Source organism: Sceloporus undulatus, chromosome 6 (assembly GCF_019175285.1).
Source record: "Sceloporus undulatus isolate JIND9_A2432 ecotype Alabama chromosome 6, SceUnd_v1.1, whole genome shotgun sequence".
NCBI classification, from domain to species: domain Eukaryota; kingdom Metazoa; phylum Chordata; class Lepidosauria; order Squamata; family Phrynosomatidae; genus Sceloporus; species Sceloporus undulatus.
The window spans coordinates 60,175,917-60,190,937 of record NC_056527.1 but is presented as its reverse complement, the minus strand read 5'-3'; the positions used below and the strand labels follow the sequence as shown (position 1 = coordinate 60,190,937).

The 15,021-nt window shown below is 40.6% G+C and overlaps 1 protein-coding gene across 1 annotated transcript in view; it reads right to left on the bottom strand.

Moving 5' to 3' along the window:
• ITGA9 (integrin subunit alpha 9) overlaps positions 1-15,021 on the bottom strand; it is a 288,073-nt gene that overhangs the window by 199,063 nt on the left and 73,989 nt on the right. Inside the window, exons 10-13 of the mRNA XM_042475622.1 lie at positions 12,377-12,482; positions 9,218-9,312; positions 5,741-5,831; positions 5,082-5,127 (exon numbers count right to left, since the gene is read on the bottom strand). Coding sequence (XP_042331556.1) covers positions 5,082-5,127; positions 5,741-5,831; positions 9,218-9,312; positions 12,377-12,482 — 338 coding nt within the window. The remainder of the gene's footprint in view (positions 1-5,081; positions 5,128-5,740; positions 5,832-9,217; positions 9,313-12,376; positions 12,483-15,021) is intronic.

Genomic DNA, 15,021 nt, shown 5'->3' with positions numbered 1-15,021 from the left:
TTGTGATTTATGTAGATGATCTTTGTGTAACAGCTAATTCAGAACAAGAGGTGCAAGAGGTACAAAAGGAATTGTCTCAGAAGTTCGCGTTGAAGGACTTGGGAAATCTGAAAGCTTACCTAGGGATAGAGGTAGAGTGGACAGATGATGGCAGATGTCTGTTGAGTCAGAAGAAAAAGATTGAGAGGCTGATTGAGAAGTGTGGATTGCAGGATGCAAAGCCTGTGAAAAGCCCAATGACTCCTGGTTATGCCAGTGCAGAGTCTGCTGAATTGTTTGATAATCCTGAGTTGTACAGAAGTGTGATTGGTAGTTTGTTGTTCATTGCTAACAATACACGGCCTGATGTTTCTTTTGCAGTTGGTTTATTGAGTAGAAGTGCAAATAGTCCAAAACTGGATGATTGGACGGCTGTGAAACATGTTTTGAGGTATTTAAAAGGTAGCAAGAACAAGAAGCTTGTGTTTCAAGGGAGTGAAGAGAATCTAGTGTGTTACGCAGATAGTTCTTTTGCAAGTGAGGCAGAAAAGAAGTCAATAACAGGACTTGTGATTAAATTTGCAGGTAGTCCAGTTGTTTGGAGAAGTAGAAAACAGAATTGTGTAGCACTTAGTACTTCAGAAGCAGAATTTGCTGCATTGTCTGATTTGTCTGGAGAGATAGTTTGGATTAGACAGTTGTTAAGTGATCTGGGAGAAAATTGCACTGAGCCTACTTTGGTTTATGAGGATTCACAATCCTGCATTGGGATGGCTGAGGCTGAGAATTTGAAGTGCAGAACTAAGTACATTGGAGTAAGGTACCAGAATGTAAGAGAGTTAGTTCAGAACGGTATCCTAAAGCTAGAATATATTGACACAAAGGATAACTTGGCTGATGTTTTAACAAAAGCACTTTCTGGAGAAAGACATGAACAACTTTCTTGTGCAATTGGTATGGTTCCTTAACTTCACAAAGATGTAATTGTAAATACATGGTGTTATTGCACATCTGTACATTTTGGAGGGGCATGTTAAAATATATTTCTAATTTGTATGGAAAATGTTCAGATGTGGCAATGGTTAACTAAGGTTTAAAATGGTTCCTGTTGCAGGCCAGAAAGCCTAGGCCTGGAAGAGCAAGTCTTCAAGGACATGTGCTGAGACATAATATCAACAAATGTATTATTGTTATGGTTCTGTGTAGTATGGTGACTTCATGGGAAAGAGGTGTGTCCACTTGGTGGGAAAGATGATCTTGTGAGAGAACAAAGACTGATGTCACATTCAAGCTTCTAGCATGGACTCTGAAAGAGAATAGATGTATAGTAGCTTGCTGTAAAGTGTAAATAGCAACAAAATCAATAAACCCTCATTTGAGTGAAACTCTGTGTGGAAGTTACTTTGATATTGAGTAGCTGAGAAGACTGCATCTGTTCCAGTTGGTACCAGTCCAGAACCACCGGTAACAAGAGACATCAACCATCCCAAAGATCTTTTTCTCTAACAATGAGAGCTCATAGAAGCTTGCCCTTAACTATTTAAGAGCCATGCTAATCAGTTCCTCTTAAGAGTGAAATGAGGTGATGAATGTCAACAGGATTCATGCCATGAAGGGATCTTAAGAAATAGAAGGAACCTTGACATTTGTGTATCCGCAAAAAATCATCATCATCCCCTAAAGGAAATAATCTCCTACTCCTACAAGAAGACCCAAGAATGCTCAGCAACTAGAGAATGTTGATTGTCATTTGGAAAAGATAAAATGGCAAACACACTGTGCTGTTATAGCATTATGATACCAATTTAAATGCCATGGCTGCATGCTAAACAATCCTGGGATTTATAGTTTAATAAGCTTTCTTGTTGATAATTCTATGTTGATTTGTGGCTACTCGGTGAATTTCATCTGGTTTGCTTGGGCTAGGAATACTCAGAGGTGGTTTTGTCATTTCCTTCCTCTGAAACATACCCTACAGCACTTGGTATTCATTGATGGTTTCCCATCCAAGTACTAACCAGGATTGATCCTGCTTAGTTTCCTAAGACCAGATGAAATCTGGTACCTTTAGAGTGTTTAGGCCATTGCTCCTCCATAAATTGCAAACGATGGTATCCCACTGGATATTGCAATTAAAGTAGAATAATAGTATTATAAGTGTGGTGTGAAAGGGCCCAGTGATGGGGGAGAGCCAGCTATTCCCTTCTTCATTGGAGGGAAAGCTGCCTAGAAACTGAAAAGAAGTAGTCCTCTTAGCAGGATGGATGCCTATTCCACTTATAGCTTTCTATATTTCAGACCTGAAAACTTGAAACTACATGGCATACCATTACTGTAGCTGACTGCATTTTACTGTCTGGTTTGGCGTTAGGGAAAAAGAAATGCCATTTTTCCTAACCCTGTCTCTCCACAGACTTTACTTCATGGAACACCAGAACACTAGGACAGAAACCACGCATGCATAACCTCTTGCAATGCCATAAAGGCAAGGCACATAATCTGGGACAGTGTCTGGCATCCTTTCAACCCACATGCAGCAGCGACTATGTGTAGTGGTCCTATGTCTGCAGACAGAGAAGAAATGGGATGACTAAATGTTTCTTAGATAACTTCTTGATCCATACCCTGAGTGACTTAAAGTACTTCCATTCCCACTGTCATGATTTATCAGAATAAAAGGGCCACACATCAATCTAGACTGAGCACACTTTCCATGGCAGCCCCCATCAATCCCCCAAAATTGAAACGGCCACCCTCAATATTTCTTGGCAACATGCATGCTGTATTTGGCAAAGAAACCTCACAGAAACTTTGTTGTGGGATACAGCATAGGGTTTAAGAGAAAAGCCCTGCTGCTTTACCCTAATCTTAACCCAAACAGCAAATACAGCCCACGCCCTCTGACAGGCAGTAGCTGCAACTAATCAACTTCACCACATGGTTAGCTCATAATGCCCTGATCTCTAAAGTAATCAACAGAGCCTGTTGCGGTAGGTGGATTCCGGTTACTGTTGGAACCTGTAAAGCTTCCCAAATCACCTTTTCATAGAAATGTGGTGTAATATACCAGAATTGATAGAGCATGAATACAGAAAACTAGTTTTTGTTACTATTGATTTCTTCAAGAGCAGTAATATACTAAGACTCATTTTGTTCATGCTGTATCAACTGCCATGATGTATCAAGGCAGCTGCTTCTCATACTGTATTCCCCACTAAGCACTGTAAAGCACAGGTAGACAAGGAGGGAGTGAAGAAAATGCCTGTAGCTGTGACTACGTGACCTCCTGACAGCCTCACCATTATGGCTAACTGAGGGAGGGAGGTCAATTGTAGAGCAATCATTCCCAAATTTTGGTACTCCATAGGTTTTTGAGAAAGTGGCAGCTGCCCAAGATCTGACACTGCTGGAGGAAACTAGCTTTCTAGACCTATTTCAGAGTTTATTTTTAAAAGCAATTTGGCCGTGGGCACCCAAAGGGCTGTTTAAATCTTACCATCCATGCTCAGATTGTCAGAGATTTCTGATACCACTGGTTACAGTATCCTACTGGCCATTTCTGTGACCTGGAGGGAGAGGAAACCATTTTACGGTGGCTTCACTCCTGGTTGCTAGATTGGTTGCAGCAAGCAGTATGTGGTGCCCTGGTAACTGAAGCCTCTGGGAATGGTCATTAGCACCATTCTACTGGCAGGAAGGTCTTTCTACAATTCAGTCTACATTCCTTTTTTCCCTTGTAATATGAACCCATTGTTTCAGGTCCTGTTTTCTTAAACTGGAGAGGAAAACTGCTCCAGAATCTATGTAGCAGTCTTTCAAATATCTGAAGATGATTTAACTTTCATGCACTGAAATATTACCTGTAACAGATATAGTAGAAGTCACTGTTTTGATGTTGTTGCACAGATAAATAATAGAGCTCACTATTTCCTTGTACCTCGAAAAGCATGAAATCTGTTTCTAATAGAAAGGTATTAAAGTGGGAAAACCATAAAACAAGTACAAAGTGATTACTAATTGGTTAAAAGATGCCCTTAATCATGGTTTCAGTTAGTTGGCTGACAAGTGGTTGTGATATAAAGAGCACCATTTAAAATAGCCAGAAGGGAAAAACCCAGAGCTTCTCATTTTTTCCACCATTCACTATCAAACTCCTTTGTTCACCTTATGGCCATGTTGATCCAGCTGTTTCCTCTAATCAAATCATCAACACAACACACCACCTCTATATCGTTCTCTCTCTCATACACCCTAGCAGACCATCATTTAAAAAAATAGAAAAACATTGTTCTATTCATCCATTTTGATGCCACAAAGTAACAATTCAACTATGAAAAATCATAACACCCTCAATGATTGCAAATGCATCTCCGTTCAAGATATCCATGCCACCATTAATGATAACTGCTGTCTGTGCTCAGACAAAGAGAAAATGTCTGTGATATTTGGAACGTTTCATATTCTATTTCTCTGATGCTCTTGAAGATCTCAAATATAGAATCAGTAAGTTTGCAACCCTGCCCTTCCATTGTCCAGAGAGGTAAAACAAAGAGAGTTACAGTACAATGCTCCATGAAATGTAACAAACAGCTCCAGTGCATGGTAGTATAGCCTTAGATCTTGGAAAGGCTCTCTTACAGGAGATAACAGCTTCCAAATGAATTCTTATTGTACAGTCACTAATAATAATAATAATAATAATAATAATAATTTATTTATTTATATCCCACCCCTCTACGTAACGCAATCAGGGCGGCTTACAGCATTAAAACACTTTCACGGTGAATGGCTGAAATGAGCATCATGACTGATTAGAAGTATGAAGCCCCGTGGATACCAAAATCCATGCATGTTCATGTCCCAATAAATACAATGGATAGCAAAATGATGTCCCTTACATAAAATGGCAAAAAAAAAAATGTTTTCAAGTTGTGGATGTTTGAATCCGTGGATGAAGAATTTGTGGATACAGAGGGCCAATTGTATATACAATACCTAATAGCACCATATCTTTTCTAAACTGACTGGAGGAATAGCATGAAACAATTAGAAAGAGGACAGAGTTTACCTTATTAAAAGGACTGGAAATAAATTGATCTCACCTTAGAAGAACCACATTGTTTGACATAAAAGCTCCAAACGTCACATCTGTAGGAAAAAAACAGGAAGGGTTTTATAATATAATCAAGTGTAAGCATACAGTATCCTTACTCAAAATGCATTATTAAATATTTGTAGTTAATATATAATATTTGTCCTCCTCCAGTGTCATATTTTATTGTTAACATATGAGCCCATACAGACAGGCCAAAATAAAGCTGCTTTGGGTCACTTTGGAGGTATGCTGTTTAAATGATGCATGCATCCTAAGAGGCCAGAAGCTACGCCAAAGCCAGTCTAGTCCTAAGGACTGGAGTGCAGCTTTGGCGCAGCTTCTGGCCTCTTAAGATGTGTGTGTCATTTAAACAGCATACCTCCAAAGTGACCCGAAGCAGCTTTATTTTGGCTTGTCTCGGCCCACATATTTTAATACATGGGTTTTTAAAAAAAATATCACAACAGGCTTTATATTTTTAAATGTTACATTTTTAAAATGAAGAAAACAAAGAAATATAGAAGGATACAAGTTACATTTTTAAAATGAAGAAAACAAAGAAATATAGAAGGATGCAAAACCTTGAGCCTTTACTGATTTGTACACTCTTGCACTCATGACTTATCTTGATTGACATTATTACTATTGCTGGTGCTCAAAACCTACCTGGGTAACCATTTCCATCCATATCAACACCTCCAGAAATCGACTGGCCAAACATCTGTAGTCTCGGACTTAACCGTTTTCCTGGTATCCTCTGTAATAGACAACACAGAATTGAAATTGACAGACCCAAATAAAAGGGAATATTACATTTCAAATTATTAAGGCTGGATGCGAAACCCTAGTGTTGGCGGCTAAAGAGGTTACTCCTTCTGAGGCAATATATATATTATGGTGGTATCTCATAATATATAGAGATATGGTATAATACACATTTCTACTAGTGAGAATTTAAGTCAGTTTGAGGTGAGAAAATAACAATGAGTTCCTGCTCTGGAAATGTTTGTTAATAAGATTTTAAACTAGAAGAGGAGTAAATGTGTGCTCAGTGAGAAGCCACTAAGAACACTTTCACATTTCACAGTGATACCACTATGTTCCCCTTTAACTGCCATGGCAACATCCTATGGAATCCTGGGATTTGCAGTTTATGAATGGACTTTTAGAATCAGCGAAAGACGTCTAGTGACTCACCAGACTACAATCCCCATGATTCCACAGCATTCAGTCACGGCAATTAAAAGTGGAATCACAGTGTTAAAAAAGCACAGTGTGAAAGGGCATAGTGTGAAAGGGCCTTAAACAGACTATTGGCTCAATAGCCAGAACACAGATGGCTAATCATACTTAATCTTTGCTTGATACTTAAATGGGTGGACTGGCTCATTCAGACCCATTAGCACAATCCATACTGAACACCAGCACAGAAAACTCCACAGACTTTAGTTTGGAAAATGTGTCTTTCATGTCCAGTTTAGTTACATGGCTAATTTGAGAACTAGCAATGTGTGAGGTTCCCAGTTAATGAACTGAAACAAGAAATATCGAGGATTATTAAAATGAGAAATTAAGCAGAAAAGGCAAAAGGCAAACTGAAATGAATTCGTTCTTAAACCTCCTCACTTAAAAACAAATGAAGAAAACTTCCCCACTTTTGGAACTGATAACATGAAGGCAACAGAAAGCAGCTAAACTCCTCAAATTACATTTACCCAAGAGAATGTGGGTATGCTTTTGTGGGGGGTCCCTATTAGGGTGGCAAGCCAGGGCTATACATATCCCACAGACATCTGCAGGCCATTAGAGTATAAAGATTGGAGTATAATGCAACACAGCTTGGAGAGCTGTGAACAAAACCAATGGCCCTGAAAGTGAGCTTGATAATATTTATTTAGCATACATATTTCCTTGCAAGCCAATCTGAGTACCTCAGCTGTACTCCAGATCTTGCTGTTGTTGAGGTAACAAAATCAGCATTTCAAAAATGTAATTTAAAAAGTATCTCTCGCTCTAAACAAATGCCTCTTTTCTTCTCGGTCTGTGTATGTGTGCAAGAGATAAACTGAAAGAAAGGCACAGCATCTGGCTGTTTTAAAGTCATAGTAATCGGACACAAAGCCTTTCACCTCAAGGTTACTGGTTCAAACAGAGGCTAGGTAGACAGACACTACAAATTAAACATCTGAAAACTGTTTGATGGATCCATAAGCAGAATGAATGGCTAACCTTCCAACCTGTACTATGTGAATTACAATAAAATACAGCTCTTAGCACCCTGAACCAGAAAAACAGAGAGAGAGAGTGTGTGTGCTTAAGGAAAAATGTAATGGAAAATTGTTGGCAGGAGCCTATGCTGAAGAAGATCTCAAAAGCCAGACTAATCTGGTGAGAGACAGAAGTCAGCATTACTACTTCTTAATAAGAAACTGTCTCCTTATGAAACTCCTATATTACCTCAAATATGTAAAAAGAAAGAAATAGCATCTATCTATTCAAATCAGGACATCCTCAAACAAATGTCATGATATATTTGAATCAGTTTGGCCATCCCGCAGCCTCTCTCTTTGAATCTAGGAAAAAAACCTCCATATGCCACAAATTATCACTTGTAAAAATCATCATAAAATGGATTTAGTTTACATTCTTTTTTTAAGAAAAAAGAACTTTAATGCATTCTAAAAACAGTCAACACAAAGCAGAACTAATCACCTACAGCTTGCTCTAAGCATCCTAAGCACAACTACTAAAACTCTGATTTAGCATCCTGCACATAGGCTCCCACCCAGCAACAAACAAAACATTTAGCCCAGAACTTTAAACAGCTGAAGGGTGGAAAAACAACTCTGGTCCTTTCCCATTTTCCCAATAAGCAAAACCTCATCCACTAACTAGCCTGCAACAAAAGCTCAAGCTGTGCTCTACTAATCCATCACAAGATCTACAAAGCTAGGATAGTTTACTTTTTTGAGCTTTAACTCCCACAAGCCAATAGCCAGCATGGTCAGTTGTCATGGTGGTCTGGGAGCCACAGAATACAATATAATCTTTCCAAGCTATGATGAACTAGGTATTTCTACTGAAGGATCTTGACATTACGGTAGGGAGGCCCTATAGATGTGCAGTTCTATGACGCATCTTAATTCTAAACTGGTGCAACATCACTGAAGTGGGTGGAAAGAAATACGGTAGTTGTGAATAACTTATGAATGGAGTATGTTTTAGTGGCATTCATTCTTTATTACTAAAGCCAATGAAAGCCAACTTTGGGGAATTGTACAAATATGTTAAGTTAAAATATTGTATTAAATGTTATTCTGTCACATGGGGTTAGGTAGCAGAACCTGAAATCATACACCTGATTGGAGAGTTGTTTGTTTAGGAGCACATCTCCCTCATTACCAATTTAAATCAACTGCATACATGTATAACCTATCAGAAAAGATGCAAATCTTGCTAGAAGGATTTTAATTCTTGCATGTTATAACATGCCATGTTCTATGAGGTCATAAATAAAGTGACAATCTTCTGAAGTATCTACACTGCACTCCTTCAGAAATTTTCAAAAGGCTAACCATGGTGGCCTTTGGTACCAAAGGAAGAGGTGGGCACCTTTAAGACAAATAGATGTGTTACAATATGAACTTTCATATCCATTAAACTCCTTTAGGGATCTAGCCTTCAAGATACTTCTTTAAATAGTACATGATAAGTCATGGGGACGTGGTGGCTCAATGGTTAAGATGCTGACTCTGTTGACTGCAAGATCGGCAGGTTGGCAGCTCAAGGCCCAAGCGCTGCATGGTGGGGTGAGCTATAGTCAGACATGATTTGACAACCTTTACTTTTTAAGTCATTACAGGTCACTGACTTCCCTATCACTTTCCACCCTGCTGGCACAGTGTCATATTTGTGAACATCAACCTAGGCTGATGAGTGGCTATAGGTCTGTGGTGATGCACCATGCAACTGCAATGCTAGCCATAGTTTCTGTAGTATCTTGAACAAGTTACATGATAAACAAAGGAAAGCACTTAATGTCTTTTCAGTACAAACTAGTGCAGGCATTCACCCTTGAGCAATATAGACTCTGGCCACTCACTATCATTTAGATCTGCCTGACCTAATGCATCCAGCACTTACCATAGAATACTGAGGTATAATGCCACCAGTGTATCCATGGTAGATATAGACCGCTCCAATGTAGTCATCCTCTTTAGGAGCACCAATGGCAACATCTAGTTAAACAAGATGAAAGATTTAGTTAAACCAGACAACCTCTCACCTTTTTCCCTCCTAAAGAAGGCTCTTGACAAAACCAATCATCTCCAGCATAAAGATAAAAGTCACTGAATGAGTGGTTGTCAGCCTTGGAAAACGTTGCTTCCTTTAATGAGTAGCTGATATTAAAGAGAAAAGCCTAAGATGTATATTTATACTACTAATAAGAAACATATGCTTGGGTTCTACAACTAACCCCAGCCATGTGCGGGAGAATCACTCTGAAGTCTTTACATGATTTATTGAACTCAAGGGCAGAGGGGTTTTTTTTAATGTTGTATTCAACACTCTACTAAAGTTGCATTTTCACACCTCCTGAGACCTACTGAAAGAATAAGCACAGTTCACCTCAAGCATTCACATATCTGTAAGACTTACAGTTTGTTTCCAAGTAATAAAGTGTGCATAAAACAATGTGCACATTTTAAAATGTGAAACAGCTAAAATATACATGAAGAAACAACACTTTAGCCAATGAGAAGAGCTGTGTAATTTAAGCAAATTGTGCAACTATTTGTGGAATCAGGAAAAATACGTGGAATGTGCAGAAATTTCAAATGCAGGAAGAAACCACAAAATCTCACAATCTAATTTAAAAAATCATGACAGGAAGAAAATGTAGGTGGGATTCAGAAAAATTCAACAAAATCAGACTGAGAGATTTTCACCTCCTTTCTCAAGTGATATTTCTGAAGACAATGGAGCAATAACCCACCTTGAACCCCAGGGATATAAAATAAGCAACAGTCACCCACCATGAAGTCAATCCATGGCACAACCAGTGAAAATCTATTTAAAATGTTAGATTTCCAAAGTCCTGATATAATGCAAGTTGAATTGGATAACTCAGCTTTAAAGCACATGCACTAAGAAAGAGTTTCAGAGGAAACAAAGATGGGCAGCAGAGAATTTGTTTAAGCAAAGTAAAAAAAAAGAAAACGTTCTATCTAGGTATATTAGACTAGGCAAGAGTGCATTCCGCATTCATTTATTAAATCAATTTGTTTTTGTTAATTAATATTCCTCTGCTTTTTTCATCCTGTTTTCCTTTGTATCATGTCTTTTAGATTGTCTTACTAATGAGCTCTGTAAGCCACTCCAAGGGTTTATGCACCCAAAGAATAGGCAATTTTTGGTTAAATAAACTAATACACATACAGTTGGCCCTTCATATATGCTGACTTGCCATCTGCAGATTTGAGCATATGCGGATGGCAAGCCCGCAGGGGGAGTGACGTTGGAGGAGGAGGAGGAGGAGGAGGAAGCGCGGCAGCAGGGCAACAGAGGGGGGTAAGAAGAGGAGGAAAAAGTGGAGGATGTGGGAGGGAAAGGAAGAGGAAGGCGAAGGAAAACAAGGAAGAGGAGAGAGGAGGAGGAAGGAAAAAGAGGAGGAAAAGCAGAAAAGAGGAGAAGGAGGAAGGAAAAGGAGGACGAGCAGCGGCAGCATAACGGAGGGGGGGAAGAGGAGCAGGAGGAAGGCAGAGGAGGCAGGGTGGGCTAGAAGTGACCCCCGGGAGCCGAGAGGCAACAGGCACAGGGACCAGGAAGGTGGGCAGCTCCTGCAGGATCCAGGCACCTCTTCCCACTGTGCCTGTTCTTCCCAAAAGTTCCTTTCTCCTCCTCCCATTGTGACTGTTCTTCCTTTCTCCTCATGTGGATGGGGCTGCGGCTGTTCCAGAAGAGGTTGAGCAGCCCCAGCGCCACCAACAGATACCTCTGCTGTAACAGCCACAGCCCTATTTGCATGAGGAGAAAGGAGCCTTTGGGAACAGGGACAGTGGGGGGAGTGCTTGGATCCTGCAGGAGCTGCCCGCCTTCCTGGTCAGGACTTTGCTGGCCTCACAAAGCCCCCCCACACACACCTGCTGCCCCTCAGCTACAGGTGCAGAGGAAGCGGGGAGAAGAGGAACAGGAGGAAGAAAAAGAAGGAAGAGAGGGGAAGAGGAGGAGTAAGAAGGAGAAAAAAGGGCAAGCGGTAGCAGGGCGACGGAGGAGGAAGAGCTGTGGTAGTGGCAATGAGAGAAGAGCAGGAGCACAAGAAAAGGAGGAAGGAGGAGGAGGAGGAGAAAGAGAAGGAGGAGGAGGAGAAAGAGCCACGGCAGCGGAGACGGGAAAGGAAGAGGAGGAGGGGGAGAGGGGGAGGAGGTGGGGAAGAGGAGGAGGAAGAAGAGGTACCCTGCTGCCTACCACAGTGAGAACAGTGAGGCTGGTATTGGGGAGGTGGTGGGAGCAAAGTGCCATTGTTCTCAGTGGTGGCGCAGCCATGTGGCCACACCACCATTGAGTTCTATGGGTCTTTAACACACGCAGATTTTGGTATCCACTGGGGGGGGGGGCAGGGGAGGCTGGAACGATACTGAGGGTCCACTGTATAAATTAATGCATTACCCTATCCTTAACATGGTACAGCAGTTTTGAGTGCATGAGGGAAGCTGAAAATTATACTGTCAAGAGACTAGAACAGGTTCTATCAATATCATGGACTCATACCGGTTCTCCCAAGATGGAATGTCTAAAACAGGAACACTAAACTAAACTAAGATGTATCCATCCTCTTCAGAAAGTAACAGACACATGTGAAGAAGAGAGCTGATAACTGGAGAAGGTAAGCTACATGGTAGAAGTAGTAGTGGGCTTGGCAGAGGTTTTCTGAAAGACTGTCAGTAGCATTTCAGCTATCTCTTATTAATACTGCACAGGAATAATAAAATATGATAATGCTCATTAAAGCGGAAGGCAGCTGGAGAAGAGAAAGAACACAATACAGATAGATTGATTCAAGCAAAGATGCCATGGTCCTGGGTTTGCAAGATGAGTAGGGCTGTTGGTGCCTGGGGCTCTCATTTGTCCCTTAATCTTAGAGTCACCCTAAGACAAAGTTGTTTTGATGGCAAAGAACAGCAGCAACAACAACAATAATAACAACTTCTATTATGTATAACTGTTATATACCCTATCAGTCTTTATGTGTACCTTGCTAAAGTTAAAAAGAAGGCCACATGCAAAGCAAAACATACTGACCTGGGAATCCGTCATCATCCATATCCCCCAGGGAAGCCATACTTTCTCCAAAGTGTGCATTGTAGGCATTGTCACCATTTAGAACAAGCTGCTCTTCCAGGACTCCCTAGCAAAAGGGAAACAGGACAGACTAAGAAAAATAGATCAAGTGTGGAAAGATGAGCGGTCTCTTTGTTGCACATGTGTCTCAGGAAGCACCTGGAGCATATCTGGAACAAGACTTCTGTGATCCTAACCAAGGTTTTGGTCAGTGCAGCTAAACCTGCACATTCTAAAAAAGGAAATGCTGTAAATTTAAAAGGCACTTAATTGCTCTTGAAAAGGAAGTAGCCATCTATAATGATGGAGCAAAGTTTGCTAACAAATGGCAAACTGTAACATCTCCCCCACTTCCAAAATCTTATGAGTCAGCACAAAGACATCAAACAATTGAAAAACTAGCCAGTGAGGCTAAATCACTTCTACTCCTGCTCAAAAGACATACTGAGAGGAAATACTACATAATATGATCTTCATATTAATGTAATTATGAGGTTTCTGCACTTATTGTAAGTCAGTCCAGCTGACTGAATAATGAAATGACAATGCTTTGATTAACTAAAGATGCCATCCATGAGTCAGCACAATAGAGTTTGAATCAGATTAAATTATTGTTTTTCAAAAGCCCATGTGGCATTTGCCATCTGAGAAAAGACACACACAAACACACACACATATATGTGTGAAAAGGTATGAAAAGGGCCTCTTCTACATTGGCACCAGCTGTGAAGTCTGCAAGCATTGTTTAAAAACAATGAAAGCATATGTATATATTCCAACGGAACTGATAAAGAGATCACCAAAAATGCTTACAGTTTATCAGCTAAGGATGCAGTCCTATAGAGAGTCAGCCTCACTGAATTCAACAGAGATTACTATTCAACAAACATGTATATATGCTATACTTTTCCTCTTAAAAAGAAACTGCCAGTTCTTTATCATCTCTGTAAAACATAGCTGGATAACCTAGGGCCTTCCAAATGTTGTTGGATCACAACACCCATTATTCTTCACAATGCTGGAAGTTGTAATCCAGCAACATCTAAAGGACCACACATAGGCCCTTCTGCTATAGAAGATGTGAACTCTACTTAGCATATCCTTCGCATGTTCCTGATCCTGCATAGCACTGTAGATGTCACAAAGTTTTGTCTTCAATTTAATACTCATGTCTCTGGACCTTAAGGATCACAAGCAGCACACTGCCAAGCAATGGAAAGAAACCAAATGATTCAAATTACTGGAAAGGGGATTCTGATGAAACCTTGGGACAAATTTTCTGACAGTATGAATTGGTCAACAGTGAAACAAACTGTCCCAGAAGGTATAGGGCACTCCTTTGGTAGAGGTTTTTAAGCGACCTAAAAGTTTTTAAGAAGTAGTGGCTCCGATTTCAGTGGAGTCGTGAATTTACTTCAAGCTTTCCAAAAGAGATTCAGCATCTTGAATAGTTCTTTTAAAGTTCAGGTTAAAACCCAAAGCAGATTCACCCTCACTGACAATAGAGTGATCAGCCACCACTGTTGCCACCTACCAGGGTACTGTATCATCAGATTTCCTGCTTTGGAAAGAGGTTGAAATGAATGCTCTTTGAGATCCCATATAGCAGGATGCTTCAATATTTCAGAAATGTGTGGCACTGCTATTAAGGAGCCAGATTTTTAAAAAGCACCCACTATTAGCACTAACTTCAATTGCAGCTCATAGATGCTTTCCCATGTGCATAAGAAAAGTCAACAGTAAACCTATCCTGTGGAAAAATCCGACTGTTTATGTTGCTCTTGTAAACAGAGAGTAGGCAGAGATAAGATACAGAACACATCAATAAATACATTCAGAGAGAGTCCCTGCCACTGCTGTTCCACCAGATTTGGGGGGAAGAAGGGAGAACAAGGAGGCAGCAAGCATGAACCCCAGTTCAATTCCAGCCTAACTTTGACAGACATGGCTTCAAGTTGTATTAATGGTAGATTATAAATTCTACCACCACAAATTTGTCCCAATCACAAGGTTGTTATTACTGACACAAACTTGTGCAAGGCTGCCACATCGCTACCCACACAGATAGGCAAGTACCTCAGTGGGGCCAGTACCTTAAGCAAAAGGTACTGTGTGAAAGAGGTGTCCACCCACCTCCTGCACCCCATAGCCATTTCTTCTGTTGAAGGGCAGACTTCTGCCCATACCAAGGCTTACTTTTCACCCACTAAACAAGCCCATTTCCCTGGGGGGGCAGTGGAAGACTCTGTCTTGTTGCCATTGACAAACCAACAGTCCAGTTTGCTCCCAAAGGAATGATGGGGACACCATCTCATTGTTTGCTTCAGACATTACAATGTCTTGGTAGGCTCTGAGTCTGCAGTTCTCCTGCATGCCTTCAAGTTGTTTCCAACTTATGAAGACTCCCTATCATGGAGTTTTCTTGGCAAGCTTTGTTCAGAGGGGGTTTGTCTTTGCCTTCCTCTGAGGCTGAGAGAATGGGACTAGTGCAAGGTCACCTGGGGGATATCCATGGCTGAGCAGGGATTTGAACCCTGGTCTCCAGAGTCATAGTCCAATGCTCAAACCACTATACTACACTGGCCCTTCCTGTGGAGATGATGACA